This window comes from Copadichromis virginalis, linkage group LG14 (genome assembly GCF_057382275.1).
Source record: "Copadichromis virginalis isolate Kocher_CV1m ecotype Utaka linkage group LG14, C_Virginalis_male_GT1.1, whole genome shotgun sequence".
In the NCBI taxonomy this organism is placed as follows: Eukaryota; Metazoa; Chordata; class Actinopteri; order Cichliformes; family Cichlidae; genus Copadichromis; species Copadichromis virginalis.
In genome coordinates, this window is record NC_140631.1 from 38,773,494 (window position 1) to 38,797,864 (window position 24,371).

Genomic DNA, 24,371 nt, shown 5'->3' on the forward strand with positions numbered 1-24,371 from the left:
CCAAATGACAAGTCACCAACTTCCTATTCACCTCTTTTGGCCTCCACACAGTTCAAGTTTAAATAGTGCAAAAATCACAAAAAAAAGGCTTGCAGGGCTTTTAACCTATGAATCACACGATCTTCTGCAATCTTTGACAAGACTGAAGGCTAGATAAATGAAATTCTCCAACAAAGCTGTTACAAGTGCTTTACTAAATATAAATGTAATCCTCTATACAGCTCTTAATTCCTGAAATAGCACTTGCTACTTTCACGCCTTTTATGATTTAACACAAATTTTAAAGACAAAATCATCATATTTTCATGAGCAAACAGGTCAAAGCACCGGTGAAAAGATGCCTTGATGTCCTTGTGGGTTTTACTTGCAGCTGCTTGTTGTTTTCTATTCTATGAAGCGGTTATGGAAACACAAACTCCACACTACTTTGAGGATTCCCACATCTTCAGCCTTTGTAAGATATGTTTAATGCTACTGTGCATTAAATTCAAGACCAGTTTTATAGTTACCAAAACAGAAAAACCAACAACAAGTCTCCAGATGTTCAGCTCTGTGAGCTGTTAGGTGTCCCTGTTATTACTAACAACAAACTGCTCTGAGATGTTTTGGGCTACATCAGCTGCAAACTTGCTGTCTCGTCAGAAATGTTCTGGACTAACAGACTTAGCAGAACAAAAAATAGGGTTAAGTATTTTATTGTCTCCCGTTGGGGGTAACACCAACATGACCACACATGCACACATGAAACAGGCACACATTAGTAAGTAAAGATCTCAATGAGCTGTTTAATTCACAAAAGGGAAAAAAAAAAATCATATAATGCCCATGTTTACACAAAAGGAACTTGTACCTCCTTCAAGAAACCGACAGAGTTGGTGGGCCTGTCCACTCGTGCTTTATGGGAGGAAATATCAGAGTTACCTGTAACTAAACTACGAATAACAGTTTTCTCTGAGGTTTCCACAACACACTGGTTAGTCTGGAATCTAGCACAAGGATTTCTGTACAGAGATAACATAAAAGGTGAGCTAACGCATGTCAGAAAGGCTGAATTTAAAGGGACTGCTGGCATTTATACCACATTGATCTGGCCTTCTGATTACCACCCACTTTACGTCCCGAGGAGCAACTGTTCACTGAGCTACTTCTAATAAATGAATCTTAAAACACTGATATTAATACATTAGTTTTAGGTGAACAGAGGGCAACAACAGTGACGGCTCACTTTCTCAAGGGCTCCGTATGTAGAAGTGAATTTCCCCATTTACTTTCTCCACTGACCTTTTGGAAAATCCTAAATAGAAGATTTTTAAAGTTTGAACAAACCAACCTGCTCCGATTTGCATCATGACCATTAAAGATGTGATTTGGGAAAAAAAAATTGTACAAAACCATGTGCATACTTACTTTTAACTGTGAAGGAACAACTCATTACATAAAGGACTACAAATCCCAGATTCCACAGAGAACGACTTCCAGCCTTCTTGAGTTTATTCCTTTTCATTATCGTGGTGTGTGCAGTAAAAATAGCCTCGGACCGATATGCTGCAGAGCTTCATTCCCGACTAATCACCGCTCTTGCAGTTTCTGAAGTTTTGCGTTCACTAAGTGACCCGACGTGCACTGGTTTAAACATTTCCATGGTAACAGCAACCTGCACCAATCAGTCGTTATTTAAATTTAGAATTGTGGGTCAAACAGTTCTTCATGACATTACAAATAAAATGTCTTTTTTTGGGTTAAAACAGCTGATATCGTATGGACGTGTGCTTTCTACAGGAGCGCCTAGCAGCATTTCACAATATTTCAGTCCACTTCACGTGGTTACAACATTATGGCTCATTATCAAAATTCCTGTGGAGGACGTGAACTGGATTTTTACTTCCAGAATCTCACTGTTGTGCTCTATAGATTCAGAAGCTTTAAGAGTTTTGAAAGATCTGCAGGACCTGTGAAAGCATTGCAGAACTATAACAACACCCGTTGAAGAACACCTGCATGAAAATGAACTAATAAAGCAGCTGCTTCCAGAAACGTCAGCAGCTGCTGTGTAACTAACGGACAAAGCAAAACAGCATCACTTACGAGAACAAGTCGAACCACTGTTGCTTGGTGACAGCTTCCTGTCTGAGCAGCTTGAGGACGATGGGCCGCATCAGATCCCACTTGTCCTCAAACTGCAGGGACCCCTTGTTCTGCAGGAGAGACATGGGATGGATGGGAGTAGGAGGAAGAAGAAAAACAGCCATGAGAACAGAGACGTGAAGACAGAAAGCAAGACTAGGCAGACGTACACAAATACAGACAAACGACCACAGGCCAGTCACTGCAGTGAAGTTTTTAATATTTTTACATAAGCAAGACTTTTAAACACTCGTGTGACACCTGTGGTAACATTTGCTGTTCAGCTGCACACATTTATATAAGATCTGGAAGAAGGAAAAGACGACTTTAGAGCAGAGGTTTTCAAACTTTTTCTGTTAAACTCACAGCAAAGTTCAAATCAGTGTTTGAACACACACCTGTATTTACATCTGTGCAAACTTAGAGACACTATAAGGAGGACTTAATGTATCAGAACAATATAGGCTTTAACCTTTATTTATTCAGGTGAGAGGGATTTAAAATGGCACAAAAACAACAGCCACACAGAACCACTGATTGCAACAGAAAGGTTCGGTTTCATTTCTTAATTTAAAGACTACCACAGCCACCAGTTCTTTCAGCTCTTTGTGTGGATTTCTAACAAACTGAAAAGCTTTGAGCCCCAACTCTGTCCTGACTTTGGGGACAAATATGTGTTAAATATCACGAAAACAAAGGCTTCACTGATTACGGTTTTTACACGTACACATAAGAGGAAACCAACCCAAGCGAGTGAGAAAAGACAACCACTTAGCTGTACTTGCATTTTGTCTTTTCTTTTAAAGAGCTATGCACCATTCCATTTATTTGAGCGGAATAAATAATTATAACGTATAATAAATTTCATCATCTTATTCTTTAGGAGCAGATGATCCACTCTAATCTAATAACATAAAAAAAAAGCTTCTTTTTCAAAAGTAGTAATTATTTGTTAAAACCCCCAAAAACTTAACATTCATTTTGGACACAAACCTTCAATGTGTGTTTTAAAGACAAATTCTGATCTATAATTATGTCTTAATTCATGTATGTTGTGATCAATTTAATTGAATTCCCTTCAGCAGTTTGATCTTAGTAAGATTAGGTAACATTTAGCCATTTGAAAACAGCATGAACCTGGGTTTGTCGGCATGAACCTCCACTAGCATGCAGGCTGTTGTCATCACCTAATTTATTTCATTTTGCTCAGTTTCAAACCATCCACCAAATGGTTTTCCAGCCCTCTGTGAACATTTTTTTTTCTTTCTTTAGCTGACGGGTGATCGGTGCTGGTAGTTAGCTGTGGTTTGAGCCACACGCAAAACAAACCCCAAAACAAAATGATCCTGTTACACCCACTTTGACTTCCTGGTTTGTCTCTCACTCTCATAATCCCCATCATCCAGTAACTATGCAAACAGACCGAGCTACCTATGACAAAGGTTTTCTCTTTTTTCTCCCCCAGGGGAAATGACTGTGTACTGTTACATTACTTTATATGCCATCTTACACAGTAATAATAAAATATTGGTTGTTTTACATCATTTGGGAACCACAGATTTAGAGTACTGGAGCACTTCTCATACTCTTTCTTCATATCTGCCCATCTAACACTTCATTTAAGCAATCAAAGCAAGGTTTTTGGAAGAATGACTCGATTTTAAGCACTCTGCAATGTTTAAGGACATTCATGGACTTTGATACATTTCAGCACTTTGTCACATTTCTGTTCAAATGTGCAGGGCTATGCTTGCTGTATTTAAGCCAGGCTGTTTTAGAAAGAGGGAAAAGCTCCCGACCTCAAGATTTTTCCTCTTGGCCTTTTCAACAACCTCTGGACCGTAAAATCAGAGAATTGTGGTGCAGAGAGAATGCTGCTCATCCTCTGGAGCTCATAATCTGACACAGACCTGACCAATTTACGCTCCTACCCCCACCTAAAGCCATGAGCTCTGGGTAGTGACAAAAGAATGAGATTGTGGATACAAACGCCGGAAATGAGCTTCCCCTGAAGAGTGTATGAGCTCAGCCTTATGGACAGGGATAAGGTGAGGGGCTCTGTGATTTAGGAGGCACTCAAAGCAGAGCTCCTGCTCCTTCACACTGGGACACACTGGAGAGATCAAGTCTGCTTGAAAAACAGCACGTGTGTTTGCTCATCAAGTCTCCCAACAGTGTGACAGCAGTTAGGGTCAAGGGTCAGATGGGAGGGGAGCCGCCTGTCGATAATTATGTTCAGCACCGACCTGACCGCCTCTGTCATAGGTAGCCCGGTGTGTTATTAACGTTTGCTGCTGGAAGACATTATGTTTAATGGAGGCTTTTGTAGATTTAGCAGGTTTCGGTTGCAGAGGGAGGGTGTCGGTTTACCGGCTGTTAGATCGCTAAAACCAATTAAGAATAAAGACCTGGCCAAAAGAAACGTATTTACGGTTGAGCTGCGGGGTTGACGCGATGTCCTGTCGGTTGATTTTCTCCCCGAACCGTGTTTCCCTGGCTTCAAGCTGGCTCCGGCTGTCGGTTCGTCGTCGCCGGCTTGAGGTGACCGGCTAACGGCTACGGTTTGGCTCGAGTTAAGAACCGCAGGAGACGGGCTCGGTTCTGCTTCTGCTCTGCTGGAGCCATACACGAATACCGGGGCAAACGGACTCCGATATTAACACCGGACAGACGACAGCGGTGACAACTGTGACTTCAGGCGCACCTATTTGTACATTTAATCCGTTTATTTAAAAATTAGCGCGCTTTTATGCAAAACACGGCACCGACAGCACATATCTCCGTTAGAGGCGTGAACACACACTGAAACGGAGAGACTGAATGTGCGCACAAGCATAGGAAATGCGATATATTCGAGAGCTTCTTACCTTTAACAAATTAGACGTCGCCATGTTTCTTCAACTTATCACCTCGCAGAATCTCGCGAGACTCCTGCTGGAGCCGGCTCAGCATTAGGTAATGTCAGCCCGCACAAAAGGAGCGTTTTTACTGTGAAATCTTCCCAGAAACCTTATTTCACACACACACGAAGGGGCGGAGGGCTTGTTCTCGTGGATCACGTGTCACAATTAGTCCTAACAAGTGCAACAATAAAATTGTGTAATAACATGGACTTATAACAACAACAACAACAACAACAACAATAATAATAATGTTGACTCATCTCTTTTGTGGTTGCTGTATAACTTTTTGGAAAGACTTTGAAAAGGATTAGGATTATTATTTTAGGGTGACATTGTATTAATAACCTTTTATTGAAATAGTTTAGAGGTGGTAAATATTTATATGCTATACTGTCTTATGCTGAATATTGGAGAATGCTTTTTATATCTCATTTTAAATCTTGTTCCAAACTGACATTGAGTTTTATTCTTAATCTGAAATTTAATTGTTATGTATTGTTTATATGATGGTATGTTGTACATGTGTTGTATGATGTAGAGTTTCTTTTTTTATTTGCTGTTATTTGGGATGGTGGGGATGAATGTTCACTCACAAATAGTCTTTCAGCCCTGTTGAGATTCTTTTGCTTTTCCTGCAGCTGACGGGTGGAGAGGTTTAAAGTAAATATTATTTATTGCAGTGATTTCTGTATCTGAACAAAGAAACAATTTCTAGTGCTTTACTGGATGATCTGGATTCATATGCAAACCATTTTTTTTACTATGAGATCAGCTTTCATTACAAACATTCACATGCTCACAGTTTTCAATCATTTTTGTGTAAAAAGGGAGTTTTGGCATCACATTTACAACAGATCTTTATGCCACACTTGGCCGGTTTAGCAGGGATGTGTTGCTGAAACTGCACCTGCCCTTGAAAGCTACCAACTGTTCATCCACACAGAAATCTGTTCAATGGAGAGAGTATTTGGGTAAAAAGGCTACAGACTATCCAAATATCCCTGAAGGCTTGTTTTGCCATGGGCTATCTGCCTGTTCTGGATTGCAGGTGTTAAACCTGCACATGCACTTCAGGATATCTCTGTCAAATTTTACAAATAAAATAATCATGTTATGTTCCCAAACCTTATTTGACTGAAAAGTGCCCCAAGACTTTTAACCATAGAGGTTAAGATGTCGTGGTTAATATATATATTTTTAAATGTGTTTAATAATTTCAGTTTTATACGTTTTTAAAATTCTATCTTAATATTAAAAGCAGTAAATCACAATTGTCTAAAGTGGGGAAATATTAACTTAGATTTAAGTAACAATCTATGTCATGATTAAACTATATTCTTCACCATGGACATTTGCATACAAAAAACAAGGATAAAGGACTTTTTCATCTCATCAGTGGTGAAAAGAATCCCAGTGATGACTTTAAAAATATATATCCTTCATCATCGGTTCTTATCTTTTAGTCTTTGGCGCACACACACAAACAGATAAGTGAAGTAGTAATCTTTGCCCTCTGAGGCTGTTAATCATTCAGCTCTGATACCGTGAAGGTGGAGGAGCTAAAAGCTTAAAGAGAGGACTCACTCCTCCATCACTGGTGAGACGACACGGTTGCTAAACGGTCTGAGGATTCGTCCAGAAACGCCAGCGAAATGAACGAAAGGAGCAGAATCCTGCTGTGGATCCGAGAATTCAACCCCAAACAGGTTTTCACCTGGTGAGTGAACAGAGGAGGCGAGAGGGGGAGACCAGCAGTCTGATTCAAAGTGGTTCAGTTACTTGTGTTTTATTTAGACTTTCAAGTGAATCAAAAGTTGGGTTTTTTTAAATGAAAAAGCTGCTGAATGGCACGGAGGCCGAGTAAACATTTTTCTAGCAGTTTTTTGAGGGGCCATTTAAGATCATATTATCTAGAAACTAAGTCCTTCAGGTGTGCAGCTCGGTTTACATAGACTGATGGATGCTTGTAGTCCCTAAACATATGCAGATCTCACAGATTCTGATATTTTATTTACAGCGTCTCACATATAAATTTCACATGAAATTAATTAAAACATTCCAAATCAGGTGAATGTTTTCACAGATATCGCTGCAGTCAAGCTTTGAACAGACAACTTTATGATTTGCCTTCATGTAGGAGACATCTGTAAATATTAGCTGTGAACAACAGCCTCACCAAAGGGCCAATGCTTGAACAATTTTCAAAAGGGCAAAATAAACCAAAGTCCAACATTTTTTTCAAGCTAAATGCAAATGACAGATTGAGGCTGAAAGATAAAAAGAAGTTATTCTTTAGCTCGACTTCATTAGTTATGCACAAGCAGTTTTCAAACCATTGTCTGTGGTTGGGCCACTGCTGTGTACAGCCAGGTCACTGTTGTAAGCCGGTACCCCTCTGCAGAGGGGCATAAACCTAAATGCTAAACCTAAATGACAAGTCTTAACTCAACATTTTAAAAACAAACAAATATTTTAAGATCCTGCAGCATTCAGTACAGCAGATTATTTTTTAAATAACATTTCTAAACTTATTTAGTCTTTTACTGTGCGTGTATGTGCCATGTCAGAGTTAACCCAAACCCTAATGTGGCATGGATGGTCTGCAGTAGGAAAACTTAAGAGAGCAGCCATTTTCAATTTATTTATTGATTTTAATTTGTGTTTTTGCTAAAGTTGTGTTTCATTTGCCTCCATATTTGTGGACCTGTGACACCACGGTTGCAGTGGGCTGCAGGCTGGATAATGAAGACTTTTCTAAAAATGTTATTCGCAGCATTTATGAATATTTAAATATCATCTATTTTAAACTTTATTTCCAGTGTTTCAGCACACATCTTTACATTTCTACTATTTTATTTTAAAGAGTCATAGGTTAAATTGTTGACTACAACTAATTTTTTTTTGTACTTACATTTTTTTGTCAAATACATTTTTAACATCAAATTATAAAACATAAAAAAACTTGCCTTTAAAGGAATAATGTGGCAGTTTACAACAGGAGATATGATTGATACCAAACTCTTATGTGGAACATAAAGTGAGTTGTGTTAGTTATACTGGGAAAACTCCATGTAGAAACCTCATCAACCAAACACCTTGTGTAAAGCAAGCTTTGCTCACAAACTCTTTAGAAAAGTGAAAAACACTTTGTATATACATGTTGAACAGCATCATCTGCCAGGCAGGAGGTTTCTCTTAAATCTGCTTACAGTGACTTCAAAAAGCAAAGCTGCCTGTTGTGCCTGTTGTTAAAGATCCACTGCTCATCTCTCTCTCAGGCAGCTGGCCAAGACGTTGGCTATGGGTCAGGGGCTGGCGGGCCTCATCTGTGGCACAGCTATCACCTCCCAGTTCCTGGCCTCAAACTTTCACGTGAACACGCCCATGCTGCAGAGTTTCCTGAACTACCTCCTGCTGACTGTCACCTACACCACCATGCTGCTCTGCAGAACAGGTGACACCCGTGCTGAACACCTGAGATTAATGCTGAAATTTATGACATGCATAGCAACACTTCATGGCAGTAAAATTAAATCTTTATATGCCATATTACACATAAATACACAGAACACTTGATCAGTCTTTACTGGGATATTCAGAGGCAGGTTTTTCCAAACTGGGTGTTGTATTGTGATTAACAGAATGTGTAAAGTAATTGTGATGATAGAAATATTGTTTTGTGTTGCCCTTTGCAAACGGACTAGAAAAGTAAAGCGAGGTGGTTCTCTGACTAAAAATCTAACATTTTCTTTGTAAATTTGTTGATTTGTTCTTCTAAGATTAGGACTGTCCTTTTCAGAAATTTGTGAGATTTTGTCTTGGATTTTTTTTGTAAATATGCAAATATATTTTGCTTTGCAGTGAGGCAGAGTGTCCTCAGGCTTGTTGCAGAAACAAACACATCAGTACTGAAGTTCAGGGGTGCTCCCCTTTAAAATGCAGGGGATGGCAATTTTTTACAGATTTTGAAGAGACGATGGTGGAAGTACTTGCTGCTCGGGCTGGTGGACGTGGAAGCAAACTACACTGTGGTTAAAGCGTACCAATACACCACCATCACCAGCATACAGGTGAGTAGACTTTCAAAATTTATTTCAGTGTGTTATGAAAGTGCCAAGATTACTAAGGGTGCAACCACTCCTTCAGTACATAATGTAACATAATATGCTCAATCGTATCAATCGATCACTATCAATCTTTCCTAAAATGGAAACACATGTCAGTAAATTGTAACTCAAAAGTCACAGCTGGATCAGAAGCGTTTTGGATGTTCCACACGGTAAATAATACAAATCAAATAATTCCATCAATTTGCTCCAAAAGGCACCACAAAAACTAGAAGTGTGGGGTTTGATCCAAAGAATCGATCGTATCAATACCAGCTGGCATTGGTGTTCAGTTCACTTCAGTATGTAGCCCACTAAACTGTGTTAAATTAATGAGTTGTCTTGAGGTTGAAACTGAAAGGTGTTTTGTCATTTTAACTAATTATTATGTAAAAGAAAAAATCAGAGTGAATTAGTGGTCATTAAAATTAGTTCAAAACAAATTAATTGATCCATCGCACACGTTATTGCACAGCTATCATTTCTGCCTCCAGCTGCTGGACTGCTTCGTGATCCCGGTCCTGATGGGTCTGAGCTGGTGGATTCTGAAGGCTCGCTACAGGCTGATCCACTCTGTCGCCGTCTGCATCTGTCTGCTCGGAGTGGGGGCCATGGTGGGAGCCGACCTGCTGGCTGGACGAGACCAGGGCTCCAGTAAGGAATTCTCCAAAGAGTTTACTCACTAATCAAATCCCTGATGGAAGACTGTAAATTGTTTAATAAATCAAGTCCATGCAGGACACCAGTGAAAAAAAAACTTAACTTAGAGAACAGAGACGAATCCTAACACGTGAGTATTGATCTGATATCACTATCAGTGTTGGTATCTATCACTATTTGGATCAATCCACCCACCTCTACAAGACACAGAACAACACCAAGATGGTTACACTGAAAACACTCGAGACTTCATCATAAGCTTTTATTCTGTTTATGGAAAAATACAAGGAACACTTGGAAAGCTGGAAAACTGACTATGATGAGTTCAAAGACAATCTGGAAAATAGAAAGAGCTACACAGGTCATAGGTGGCTAATTGGAAACAGGTGATAATTACAAAAGAAGTAAAACTGAAAACATGGTAAAGAGGCCAGGAAGTGCAAAATAAAACAGGAAGTGACCTTAACCTTTATATGAATCCTAAATTATGACACATGTGATGTTTTGGATTTAAGTGAACGACTAAAGAAAAAATCCTTCACATATCAGGTAATTTTTAGATATAAAGACCTGTGTCAGTTTTATATTTTCAACTCCTGAGACCTTCTATTACAGAAAAAAGTTTAGATACGGTCGTGAAGGTGCGTTTTTCATCCAAACCACAGTGTTTTCCAACATGTGACACAAACCAAGTAGTGTAAGTGCCTAAACCTAACCAGGTAATAGACAAAAAAGTATAAACCAAATACATGTTTTACACTTAGCGATGGAAAAAATCAATGCAAAACATATAAGAAATAAAAAAAACTTTCTCTATGGTTATAAAACCAACAATACATCCCATTGCTACCACTTTTCCAACCTTTTGCTGACTTTTTGGTCTCTAATCTGGGATAAAAGCGTTTTCCAGCCTGTGCATGACATGCAGGGAAACCAACACTGAGGCAACATTAGCGTTCGTCTGATGATGTTGAACCTTAGCGATGATCTTGTTGTTCTCTCCTCAGCCTCAAACATCTTGTTGGGTGATGGTCTGGTGCTCCTCAGTGCTTCGCTGTATGCGGTGTCTAACGTGTGTCAGGAGTACACCGTGAAGAACCTGAGCAGGGTGGAGTTCCTGGGCATGGTCGGCCTTTTTGGCACAATCATCAGCACCATACAGATGTAAGTGTGTGTGACTGGCATCAGTTTTAGGACTCAGTGGACTTTGTGGTTTATCTGATGTTTCTGTTTTTATTTTTACTCAGGGTGATCCTGGAGCATAATGAAATTCCTGCCATCCAGTGGAGCTGGGAAGTCGGTGAGTACTGATCTGAATCAGGAACATTTTGAAGACAAAACAGGACTGCCGAAGCCTCCAGATGGTTACGCATGTTAACACATTATGAAACTATAAATATTTAAAGGAGCTATGGTACAGTCAACACAAATACTCCTAAGTGTATACTCTTTGGGACCTGAATAAACACAATATGTGTCAGAATAACTAATGCTTTAAACTATGAGAACATAAGGTTATGCACACTGAGATTTTCACAGTGAAAAAAATAACAAACTTTATTAATAAAAGCCAGAAGAAAAGAACAAAGCTGGTAGGAAAACCAATGTGTCACAACCAACTAATGCGACAAAACTAACTTAAAAAAATAATTCAAAACATAAAAGCACAAGAAAGGAGACACAAGGTCAATAATTCTTCAAGGAGGGCAAAAAGTAACAAAAAAAGAAAAGAAATGAGAAGAAAATGAAATTACAGGCAACTAAAATCTGATGTTCACAGCAGGGACCATGACAAAGGGGCAGAAATAATCTAACCCACATTCACAGAAACACAGTTCTTGTCTCGTTTGTCACATTTTCTCAGTGAAAGTTTGAAAAAACATTTTCTAAAAATCACAAAGCCACAGCATCACCCCTCATATTCATTATTTCAGTAACTTATCTTTGAGTGTATAAAGATGACTAATTTAGAGGTTTTATTAGACACTTTTGATCACCATGTTGGAGAAGTCGACCTGAGAAATAAAGAGATTTTTTCTTTCATGTTTGAGTTTTCTTTAATACTTAAATGAACTAACAGTGGTCATGTCTCTTCTCAGGACTGCTGTTCGCTGCCTATGCACTGTGTATGTATGCTCTGTACAGCTTCATGCCTATAGTGATAAAGCTAAGCAGCGCCACCTCCGTCAACCTCTCCCTGCTCACCGCTGACCTCTTCGGCCTCTTCTGTGGGATCTTCCTCTTCCACTACAACGTGAGTGCACACTCAGTTATTCTTACTTTATATATCTGACAGTCCTTTCCTTCAAACCGCCTCAAGAGGAAACTTGACCTGCACTTTAACACCCTCCCCACTGTTGGACTGTAAAAAACAATTTTAATCTTAGTAAAAAGCATCACATCGTCTGTCAATGTGTTGATCCTACAAGGTCATGACTACAGGATCTATCCAGTGTATTCCAGTATGTGATTCCTTCTCATTAGAGGGAACAATTTCACAATTTATGTTATTGGAAAAAGCCCACCATCAGCAGGAGCTGAAGTTTTATCAGTTTAATCAGTCTTCAAGTCTTCCCTCTGAACATCCAGCACCAGCATCATGCAACAGGAGGACTGATTATGATCTTTACCTTTACCCTAAGTTATACATTTTTCCTACCATGGAAGACAGGCTCTGACAAGACTTAACTGCACATGACGTGGATACTTTCTTTGTCAGCAGCACAGACACTGAGAAAACACAATGAACGGCAATCAGTCAACTCTGGGTAAGGTATGTAGGTGTATGAACAGAGGCTTAGAACATTCAAATGAGAAAACACAAGATTTTCTGTAGTTTCTGGATTGAACAACATGTTTCACTGAAATGGTACGCAACCAACAGGGGCTAAAAAAATAAAGCCAAAACAAAGTGAAACGACTGTAGTTCCTCTCACAGCCAATTAAGGCTCACTGAAACATCAAGTTGTTACTTTGTTGCTAGTTTGCCACGTTCTCTTTTGAGATGATGCTTGAATTGTGCTTCTGCAGTGAATCCAATTAAGAGTCTAGAGCACTGTACACGCAAGTGGTCAGCGCCATTTCCAGCATTCATACCTGTGCAGGCTGCATTGACAGTGGTGTGAAGTTACACACCTGGGGATGTGCACGTCCTCAAAATTGCTAATAACACAGAGACAACAGGAATACTGAACACACATTAGATTTTTAATCTTTAGAGTGTGAAACTTTGAATAGATACAAAAATGATTTATTTGCCTTTCAACAGAACTTTAATGTGTTTTCTAGTCAGGGTCAGATGAGAATCTTTAATGTCAGTTAATGACAGGACTTATTTCCAGCACACACACATATAAACACTGATTATCTCTTCCCACCCCGTCTTTGGGTCATAATGACCTGCTGAGTGTTATGCACGCTCAGAAGTGTTAATGAATAATAATGATAAAAGTTAAAATGTAACTCTGTGCTGTGTGTTCTCATGCAGGGCTCCATGCATGTATGCAGTTTGTGCATGTGTTGAATATGAATGTCTCTTTTGACCTGCCAGTGAATTTAAATGAGTCAGTTCCAGATGAGAGGTGGCACTGTATTCTCCTAATAAAACACTCACATTTTCTCATTAATAAGCATAATTACATTCTTTGTGTCAACATCTAAACTCCCATATTGTTTTTTCTTTAATTTAACCTTTATTTATACAGGTGAGACTTAAAGTCTCATTTACCAAAAAGACCTGTTCTTATTATTTACCATGAAGTTAAATCCTGCAATTAAACGTTAAACAGAGAAACTCATAAATGTGAACACAGATGTCCAGTGTCAGACTTTACACGGACATCATATTGCACATTCAGGATCAGAAATCCAAGTCAAATAAAAAGTTGTTTCGGATCCAGACTCGCCCCCTGCTGGTCATTGGAAAAGAATACTGTGTGCAGTTGGGCCAAACCCCAGCTCAGGTAAAATGTCATTCATAACTTGAACCCAATGAACTGGTTTTCCTTCTGCACTCCTTTTTTTTCATGCAATTTGAACATTCACTTTCTGCTCCTGCTCAGTTCTCCGGCCTCTACATTGTTTCGCTGGTGGTCATCCTCATTGGCTTTGTCGCCTTCAACGCTGTTCCGACTCCCACCGCTGCCACAGACTCCAGCCCCTCGTCTTCACCTGCTGCTACCTGCGAGGAAGGCTGCTCTGAAAACCCTGTGGATGCTCAAGAGCTGCAGCCGACTGAAGACAGGAGGAAGAGGAGCACTTCAGGGCCAGAGCAGAGCTACGGCAGCACAGAGCTCGGCACTAGAATGTGATCAGCTGGTTTACAGTCTCCAAACATGTCGTATATGTATTTTTAACCAGTTATTTATTGAGTTTTGCTTCTTATATCGTTAGCTTCATAGCATAAGTGCCTAAGTCATTGACTTAGTCAAATGACTTAGGCAATTATGCTATGAAGCTAACGATATAACACATATGGTACATGTAAAAACACACAATACAGAAGTTCATGTAAAAAAAGATAAATAAAAGTGCAAATGCAAAAGAAAAGAGTGATTTAAATTTCAGCATTTACCTCTTTAAACACATTGTGTTTCACTGAGCCATACTGAAGGCTGTCTCAAATCCTAACATGTATCGTGAAGCTGCAGGAGGAGTGATAATCAGAGGTGCACAGGTGAGTCTTTCCTGATAATGTCTTCTTCTTTTTTTTTTTATAAAAGAGGCCCTGCACACAGGGAGTGCTTTTTATCTGTTATGATGATGTTTCAGTTAAGATTATTACATTTTCTACCCTCCACAATTTCTGTGTGTGTAATTCAAGAAAATGTGTGATATCCTTAAATTAAAAGGGTTCCTAAATATGACACATTGCAGTGTCACACCTGAGATCGTAAACCCGTTAACAAAACTATGATGAAGTGTATCAAATGTCAAATTTTACTGAGATCGGTTTAAGAAAGGACACCTTTGGATGGATGTTTCCCCTCTCCTCCTCATCTCTGGTGGGAGGGACTAATACAAAATCAGAGGAGGCAAGGAGAGGAGTCAAGGATTCAAGGGGAGGAGCTTGATGCTGTAAATTAGTATAAATATGCTGTGCTCACTTTGGACCCGACTTTAACATCTAAACATGATTCTAAAAAGTTATCCGGCTTGTAAAATTTAACCTTCAGAGTTTCAAGCAAATCAGACTGTTCCAGACCATCAATGCAGAGAGGATGTGTCTACAGTTCAAGACTTTTATCATATATTGAGTATTGTTTCACTATGTGGCTATAAATAGTTGAAATTACAAAAAAAACTTAAACTTTTTGATAAAAACTCATTGCTTTTTCATCCCTGAAAAATTCTGGAAAAACATGTTTCTGAGTTTTCATAATTTAAAAAAAAAAATAAGTATGCCTGTTTTATTTATAAGGATCTACATAGACTTGCTCCACATCCTTTAAAGGAATTTATTAATCAAAAGTCAGATTGTGAAGTTGCACAAGGGCCACCGCTAGAGGGGAGTGTGGGGCAGTCTGTAGGTGCACAACATTTAGTCAATACAGGAGCTAAATGTTGGAATGGCTTACCGAAGGCAACAAAGGAGCGTTCCACATACACAGAATTTGAGGCACATATTAAAGTGATGGTGAACCAGGTCTGTGCTCACTGGGTTCAGATGTGCAGGTCTACATGAATGACGCTGAGTAGCCTAAACATGGTGGAGAGGATCCAGGTCTAAGCTGCAGCAGCTGGCAGAGTAATGAAAAACCACCAATGGCAAAACCCACAGTGAAATTCAAAAAGGGAAAAGCCAGTGGCACACAAGGAGCAAAAACACTAAATATACACAGAAGAGACTGAATAACGAGACACAAGTGGAAACAATTAACCACAGATAAAACCGATATGCTGGCAGAAAACCAGACAGCAGGAAAATAAAGACAGGAAGTAAAAGCAAAGGTGACATGCAATAGAAAACAAAGTCACCAAGTAATACAAGAAGTCCAAACTAGGAGGGAGTCTTTGTTCGAAGACCGCTGCAGGCCGCACCTTCATGAGACATCAGACTGGATTCAATCCTCTTATGTGACCCGCAGCAACAAGGGAGAGTGATGGGAGGCATCTTCCCAGTTAAACCAGTGAAAATGAGAAAAAAAAACAAAAATGGAAAATAAAAATCCGTCATTACAATCTTCTTCTCTGGTTGGTAACTTCCTGCTCAAACCTCCTCAGCCGCCTCCTCCTGAGATCCTCAAGAGTCTCCTGGGTGATGTTCGGTTTCTCTTCGCCTGGTTTGTCCTGAAAAATTAAGTTGTAGCTAAATGTTTAATTTTTAAATATAATTTGGCTCAAATGTATCTAATTTATTTTATAAAATTAAGTATTAATTTTAGCAGTGAAAGAAGACTGTCACTTCTGCCTCTTGCCTCGATGTTTCAGACTGTTTCTGATGGCCAGCTCTATCTGCTCCTCCTCCGTCAGTCCTGAGATGTAGCTCTCAGAATAATCAGACGTGTGATCCTCCGCAGGTCGAGGCTCTTCAAAGTATTCTCGTCTGGTCCCGCTGTAGCCTGCGGGCACACATGTGCACTAAAATATTAAAGTTTCTAACTTGAGTTTAATTTTTAAATCTTGCAACGTTGGGTAAAAATGAAAAGGTTACAACACAGAAAATTAATAAAAATAAAAGTACTGAGTGTCTATAAACTCTATCCACTCAAATCATCTCAAACTGGTCTCCTGAACATAACTGCGAGTTTTACTCGAATGGCCTCCACAGTCACCAGATCTACAACATGAGAGTCACATCACTGATGTTTATTCAATTAAATTCAATTTTATTTATATAGCGCCAAATCACAACACAAGTCGCCTCAAGGCGCTTCATAGATACAGAGAAAAACCCAACAATCATATGACCCCCTATGAGCAGCACTTTGGCAACAGTGGGAAGGAAAAACTCCCTTTTAACAGGAAGAAACCTCCGGCAGAACCAGGCTCAGGGAGGGGCGGCCATCTGCTGCGACCGGTTGGGGTGAGAGAAGGAAGACAGGATAAAGACATGCTGTGGAAGAGAGACAGAGGTTAATAACAGATATGATTCAATGCAGAGAGGTCTGTTAATACATAGTGAGTGAGAAAGGTGACTGGAAAGGAAAAACTCAATGCATCATGGGAATCCCCCGGCAGCCTACGTCTATTGCAGCATAACTAAGGGAGGATTCAGGGTCACCTGGTCCAGCCCTAACTATATCCATATAACTATATTTCTCCAGGCTGGAGAAACTGATCAGGAGGGCTAGCTCTGTGGTCGGCATGAAGCTGGACACTCTGGTGACAGTGGCAGAGAAAAGGACATTAAAGAAACTGATGGACATTATGGACAATGCTGGGCATCCTCTGCACACGGCCATAAACAATCAGAAGAGTCTGTTCAGTGACAGGTTGCTTCTCCCAAAGACAAGAACTAACAGACTTAAAAACTCCTTTGTCCCACACGCCATCAGACTGTTTAACTCCTCTCTGGAGGGGAGAGGGAGGGGAAACAGGAGGACAAAGGAGGGAACAACTAAGCTGTAGTGCCTCTTCACCTCACTGTGCAATACCTTTTGTGCAATACTTTTGTAAATAGTCAACAGTGCAATAGACTCAATACTTGAAATGTGCAATTCACTTGTATTTTTATTTTTTATTCCTATTTATTCTATTTATCCCCTTTGTATATTTTATTTATATTGTCTCTGTATTTATATATGTGTGTGTGTGTGTGTGTGTGTGTGTGTGTGTGTGTGTGTGTGTGTATATATATATATAATATTCTGTAACTCTGTAACTTCTGTCGGTGCTGTGCTTTTTTGGAAATCGAATTTCCCAGAGGAACCCACCCGAGGGATTAATAAAGTTCTATCTTATCTTATATGCTTTAGCAAAAAGGAAAGTTTGAAGCCTAATCTTGAAAGCAGAGATAGTGTCTGTCTCCTGAATCCAAACTGGAAGCTGGTTCCACAGAAGAGGGGCCTGAAAACTGAAGGCTCTGCCTCCCATTCTACTTTTAAATACTCTAGGAACAACAAGTAGGCCTGCAGAGCGAGAGCGAAGTGCTCTAATAGGGTGATATGGTACTACAAGGTCATTAAGATAAGATGGGGCCTGATTATTTAAGACCTTGTATGTGAGGAGCAGGATTTTGAATTCAATTCTGGATTTAACAGGAAGCCAATGAAGGGAAGCCAAAACAGGAGAAATCAATCAATAAATATGTGACCTTAATTCTTCAGACTGCTGTGAAGGCAAAAAGGGTCCAAGACTGCAAGGTGCACATTCACTAATCTTAGGTTTGGCAGCGTTTTTAGGTAGATAAAGGTGAATGGCTTGATCAAGAATTGAGCTGCGGTTTGTGGAAGGCCTTCATGGGCACATGCGGTGGCTCCAGGGCCCGTCAGATCCTTGTGTACTAATGAGAAGTGAAGAAGTGAAAGAACTGAAAAAGGGGGAGGTTGGGTACGAAAACAAGAGCGAACAGCTTGTCATATATATTTAAGACCTGGAAGGGGTGTGTTTGGAGGCATGGTCCCACTCCTGAAATTCAGATAATTTATCTCCAATAATAAAGTGTTGAAGATAAATTGAGGCAACCTCATCATGGATCCTAAAGTGGTTCGTCTTTCAGAAAGTGGGCACCCAGGTTTTAAAAGCTGTACCAGAAAACTGAACAAACAGTCTTTCTCACTGGATTATTTCATATTCTATAAAACAGTGGATCCTTTATGTTTTCTATAACATTGCTGTTGTACCTGAAAAGCTGTAGTATGAACGCTGGCGTGAAGTAACTCCATCTGAAGATATCATATCTGATTGGAGAGAGAGAAAAGAGCATTTTCAGGTTCATATATAAGTATTAAAGATTTCTTTCACACAGGCTCACACAGTTAACAAATACAACATGCTGTAACTGCTAATGTGATGTTTGCTGATCATGACTGTGTAAAAAACACAATTTTATCATTTTGTTTTATTTGTTTGCAGAATGAAGAATTCATTCGCTACACAAACTGAAAAAGCAGCATTCAGACCTGCACATGCCTCCATGATGGTCTTCAGTGGACCCACAGTGTAGAGCTGACCCACCAGGACACCTGCCAGGTGGCCAACCAGAGAGGTCCTGAAAGAGAGCAGCAGGGAAAAAGACCATGATGATAAAATATCTGCTCAGTTTTAGATAAAAAAAGATGCTGCCTTCAAATCTACGCTTCAAAATCGATTTTGTTTTCTCAGTGATCATCTTGGACTGGAGCAGTCTCTCACCCAGGAGCGATTAGATAGATGAGCACCAGCTCCACCCAGCTAGCAAACTGATTGGACACCCGAATATTCATAACGTACGTCACACCACCGGGGTTGAAGTGGTTATTGACGATCTTCAGAGCAAACAAGACCCCTGCAAACAGATGTGGTTGTAAAATTAAGGAAGGAAAATGTTATAAATATCTCGTTATGATTAGTTGATTAATCATTTAGGTGAAAATATATATATTTAGTCCAAGAATGAAAAGAATTCAGTTTCTCTGAGAGGAAGAAAAACAGCAAATCTTCTCATTTTAAAAGATGAAAGTTTCACCTTCTGGCAACGTATTATAGTTATTATGTTTAAATTAGTGTATTTAGCTTAATATAGACTATTTTTTACTTACTTATTTTATATATTTGTTTGATTTTATAACTTGGATTTATTGTGGCTGCAGGATTTTAAACATTCAACTACAAAATATTAATGGTGTTAATTAAGTAATTAATTAAGGTGTCGTCTACATATCTGTACCAGTGGCTGGGTACTCTTCCTTTGAAAGAGCCAAGAGCCTTCCTTTCCACTTCCTCCATGTAAAGGTTGGCTACAACGGGGGAGCCCATGGCACAGCCATGTTTTTGTCTGTAGAAGCCTTCGTTGTATTTGAAGTATGTTGTAGTAAGGCAGAGGTCTAACAGACTACAATGACCTGGATGACTGAGAACCTTCACAGACATGTTTAGTTCTGGTTCTTTACGTCTTGATGCATTCTCAATCATCCAGGAAAGAAAATCTCCAAAAGTTGATTGTGTTCATCTGGACGTAGCGTTTTGTGGGAGAAACGTTTCGTCACTCATCCAGGTGACGTCTTCAGTCTCAGCTGACTGCAGGTTTCAATCTTATAAACAGCACATTTGCATAATGACTGAAACCAGCCCACTGAAGGAACAATGAGCAGGGAGGTCAGTTCCTTAATCTTAATTATGCAAATTCTCATGGTCATTGATCAACAACCACTGATCAATAACCATGAGTACCATTCATAGAGAGTTGGGGAATGGCTGCAATCACAGCATTGTAAGATGGTGACAGATGAACCCTTAGGCCCCCTCCTCGATTCAGAGATGGTCTTTCCCTTTTCACGTAAATGGCCTCCTTGACTCCGCCCTCAAACCAGCGTTCCTCCCTGTCCAGGATGTTACATCCTCATCATTGAAAGAGTGTCCACTGGCCTGTAGGTGTGAATATACTGCAGAGTCCTGACGAGGTAGCTCTTCTGTGTTGTGCCATCCGCTTTGCCAGAGGTTGTTTGGTTTCCCCGATGTATAAATCTTGGCAATCCTCCTGCACTTAACAGCGTACACTGTGTTACTCTGTTTGTGTCGGGGGAGCCGATCCTTGGGGTGGACCAATTTTGGCGCAGCATGTTTTGGGGTTTAAAAGCCGCAGAGACCCGGTGTTTAGAAAAAATGTGTCTCAACTGCTCCGATACTCCCGACACGGTTTAGAATTCTTATTGAGTGGATTGTAGTATATTATTATTTCTGTACTATGAGTTTCTTATAGTTTTTTAAAAAAATGTTTTTCTTTTGGCTTTGGCCTTTTTTCTCCTTTGTATATTTTATTGTTTTTAGATTTACGTTTTGTTTTTGTTTCTAGTTTTTTTTCTAGTTGATTCATTTTGTTCTTAAGTATTTTAGCTGTCTTTTATTCATCTGTGTTTTTGTATCTTTAACTTGTATGAGGTCATTAGGATCCTTGGTCTTAGTTGGTTTCTGTTAGTGTTTGAGTTTATTCACGTTTCACCAGTATCCACTTAAATGTTATTGTGGACAAGGTCACTAAACTAAACCCAGTCATATTCCAAGAGCACTGATCTAGAGGGGAGCTGCCCCAACAGGTGTGGTTGGTGGCCTGAAAGTGGGCCTGCAAGGTTACCCGGGTCTGCAGGGCAGGGTGGACATCTGGAGGACAGGGGCAGTCAGAATTTAGTGCCCTCACCCATCTGCATCCAAGCTCTGCACTGCCTACCGGGTACAACCCATAGGATCAGTGACTGGTCTATTTGAACAGAGAGCCAATCCAGACTTCCTGTATTGGGATGCTGGTTCCACAGATCAACACATTCAACTACCAAAATTTTACATTATACTTCAAAAGTTAATATTTAATCACGTCTAAAAAAATTTATGCTGATAATTTTGGTGCTGATGGATCACTCCTTCGCTTTTTTATTTAACAGTTACTTAAAGTACTTTTTTATCTTATCTTGTTATACATACATCTAGATTTTCTTCCTTTGAATCACTACTACTGCTGGGAGTTTGTACCTGAGAAACCGACAGCACACTCTCTGCTGAAAGCCTGCACATATTCCAATAATGGATCAGAAGAATCCGTGCCCTCCATGAGCTTAATCATCAGCGCCTGCAGCAGCAGGTACACCAATCCAGTGAGCAGAAAGAAGACTGACAGCAGGTACAGGAACCAAGGTCCACCCAGACGTCGCTCCAGCCTGATGCCTTTCCACAGGAAGGACGCCATGTTGAAGTAAAGGTGCCAATCATCGATGTGATGCAGGGGGGACAGGAAGAGGCGTCGCCACTCTTTATTTCGGTACACCTGATCAAGGCTCATGCAAGCCTGGACACAAAGTAAAAACAGTCGTATGCTTTTGATTCTTTTTAATACATCAATAATGTGAATCCAAAATCATTGACAGGCGACTTTGAAGGCAGGATGCTTCAGCTGATGGTTCAGTATGAAGAATGCTCCTGCACACCTTTTATTATATTCGTCAGCAGAAAAACCATGAACAAAAACCAGTTTGTCAGTTCTGTTTGCAGCCATGCAGGTGTTGGCTGTCACAGAAGCACCGCCATGTGGGCTGTTTGTTTTTTTTAAATCCAGTTTCCTCTTTCTGTTGCTAAATTATTCAACAAAATTCTCGCCTGTCTCTCTGTTTAAAGGTTCACCTCAGGGTTTTTCCATTTTTTGTTCAGACTCGTTGTTTCATCATTAAAGACATGATTCTCTTCAACCGGGAAGATAATCTTCAATTTTTATGACTTAATTATGTATTTTTGCCTGTCATCCGAATGCCTGCCATTTTCTGGTTCTCCTGCTTATTACTAATAAAAACAACTTCTGATTCTGAAGAAAGTCAGTCTAAGATGCAATCGCTGCACTCAACGTTTTGTTCATGAACTAATTATAAAACGACAGGTTAATTTCTGTCCCAACAGGTACACTTTAAGTAGCAGAGAGGTGCTGCTATCAAATGTCATTGGTTAACTGATCATCAGCAAGTGAGAGTTGGACTTGTGTTTTAGCCACAGGACCCAGGCACCTTACAGTCATTGACTAGAGACCATGAACTTTTCTGTACACTAAAGTATTCTAGGGTCATATGTGAGACCATCTGTCAGACGTCTAAAGCTTTGGGTCATGCAACGGGACAATGATCCCAACACAACAAAGCAACAAAAGAAAAGAATCAAGGTGCTGCAATAAACCAGTCAAAGTCTAGACCTCATCCTAAATAAAAGGCTGTGGCTGAGACCTTTAGAGAGATGTGTGTAAATAAACACCTCAAATTCTCAGTAAGTCTATGCCAGGGTGCTGGAAAGGAGAGTTTGTCCGCCAGTCAAACCTCAGATACAGGAGGAACAATGCGGTTTTCGTCCTGGTCGTGGAACACTGGACCAGCTCTTTATGCTCTCAAGGATACTTGAGGGTGCATGGGAGTTTGCCCAACCAGTCTACATGTGTTTTGTGGACTTGGAGAAGGCATTCAACCGTGTCCCTCAGGGTGTCCTGTGGGAGGTGATACGGGAGTATGGGGTGTCTGGGGGGGGGGGGGGGGGGTAGTCCTCCATACATACCTGACCTGACATATAGACACAAACAATCAGGCACACACAGATACGACCCCCCCACCCCTCCAATGCACACATATGCAAATACTCAGCACTCACCCAACGTGGAGACAGACATAAATAGACATAAATCTATATAATATAATATAATGTTACAGTGGGGAGTTACCTTCAGTGGTGGAGCAGGAGGAAACACGTACAGGTACACATTGAATCCCAGGACAGCCAGGGTGATGGCTGGGATGTTTCCTGGACCCTCCTGGAACAGCTGGACAAGCAGGAGCAGGAGGCCTGCCTGGAAACCCCTCTGCATGCTGAAAGCTGAGATTTAAAGGAACTGTTGACATGACAGATAAAGACAGACAACAATTCACAGTTCAGGCCAATTTAGACTCACCAATTAACCAGACCTATGCATGCATGTCTTTGGACTGTGGGAGGAAGCCCGAGTACCCAGAGAGAACCCACACAGGCCAGAGATTACACAGACAGCACCGGCAGGCCGGTGGATTCAACCTTACTGTGTGGCACTAACCACTGCGTGGTTAGTAACAAAACTATACAGCAGAAAAATAAAGTTTCACGGGATTGTTTTACTTTGTCGACAGCGCTACTCTGTCGGAAGATGTGACTATCAAACAAACATGGACAATGAAAAGTAAAATTGATTGTATTACCACCGACTATATAATTTACACTTATAAACACAAACAAACAAAAACCATCCAGCCAAAAGAGAATATTACAGTTTTTGTTTCAAACCTTTTATTAAAAACTAGTATGTGTCAAAACTTCTTTCTCACAGCAGCAATACTGAAGGGACCATTTCATGTAATCACATCACAGTCTGAATGATGAAAAAACACAATTTATCCCATTACAGATGCTCCTAACAGATGTCCACTCTTTTGCTGTTATTGTCACTGAGACATTTTTAGATCGACAATTTAAAAAAAAATTAAAAACATGCTAGTAACATCTTTTGGCGTTTGACAAAATTAATTGCAATTAAACATTAAACAATGAGTGAGCATAGTCATGATTTGGGGGAAAAGCACGCGCCCACGCACGTGCAGAGTGGGGTTGGTTCAGTTGGGGGATGATACACGCCATAACATTAGTATTTAAGTCTTTAGCTAACTTCTAAAAGAGCTCAGTGCTGCAGGCAGAGCTCTCCACTGGTCATGCGCCGCACAGCCTCAAAGATCTCCCTGCACCCTTAGGTGGATGTGCAAGAACAAACAGAGTGAGACTGTCAAACCTAAGTGAGCAAATGGACATGTTTAGAGTTTGATAATCAGATATAACATTATAATAACTGTGTGCTGAAAGACGCTCAAATACACATTCTCTTGAGCATTTATCTGCACTCCTTTAGCTCCCTAAATGTTGAAATGTTAATGTTTCTTTTTCACAGATGAGTCAC

At 40.1% G+C, this 24,371-nt stretch overlaps 2 protein-coding genes and 1 pseudogene across 3 annotated transcripts in view; 1 reads left to right on the forward strand and 2 right to left on the reverse strand.

Moving 5' to 3' along the window:
* LOC146694598 (cullin-5-like) overlaps window positions 1–5,068 on the reverse strand; it is a 33,001-nt gene extending 27,933 nt beyond the window's left edge. The window contains exons 1-2 of the mRNA XM_085430855.1: window positions 4,992–5,068; window positions 2,086–2,195 (exon numbers count right to left, since the gene is read on the reverse strand). Of these exons, the coding sequence (XP_085286981.1) occupies window positions 2,086–2,195; window positions 4,992–5,015 (134 nt within the window). The 5' untranslated portion in view covers window positions 5,016–5,068. The remainder of the gene's footprint in view (window positions 1–2,085; window positions 2,196–4,991) is intronic.
* Window positions 5,069–6,589: 1,521 nt separating this feature from the next.
* Window positions 6,590–14,141, forward strand: LOC146694599 (queuine/queuosine transporter SLC35F2-like). Its single transcript, XM_085430856.1, has 8 exons — window positions 6,590–6,744; window positions 8,306–8,481; window positions 8,970–9,097; window positions 9,628–9,787; window positions 10,801–10,957; window positions 11,041–11,093; window positions 11,893–12,047; window positions 13,855–14,141. The coding sequence occupies exons 1-8, from the start codon at window positions 6,680–6,682 to the stop codon at window positions 14,101–14,103; spliced, it is 1,143 nt and encodes a 380-aa protein (XP_085286982.1). The 5' UTR covers window positions 6,590–6,679; the 3' UTR covers window positions 14,104–14,141.
* Window positions 14,142–14,261: 120 nt separating this feature from the next.
* LOC146694600 (rhomboid-related protein 4-like) lies at window positions 14,262–23,258 on the reverse strand (annotated as a pseudogene). The gene is made up of 7 exons (XR_014914914.1): window positions 23,115–23,258; window positions 21,398–21,710; window positions 19,088–19,220; window positions 18,856–18,944; window positions 18,577–18,633; window positions 16,210–16,353; window positions 14,262–16,081 (listed from the first exon to the last, which is right to left on the reverse strand). The product of XR_014914914.1 is annotated as a rhomboid-related protein 4-like (transcript).
* Between the last annotated feature and the right edge of the window lie 1,113 nt (window positions 23,259–24,371).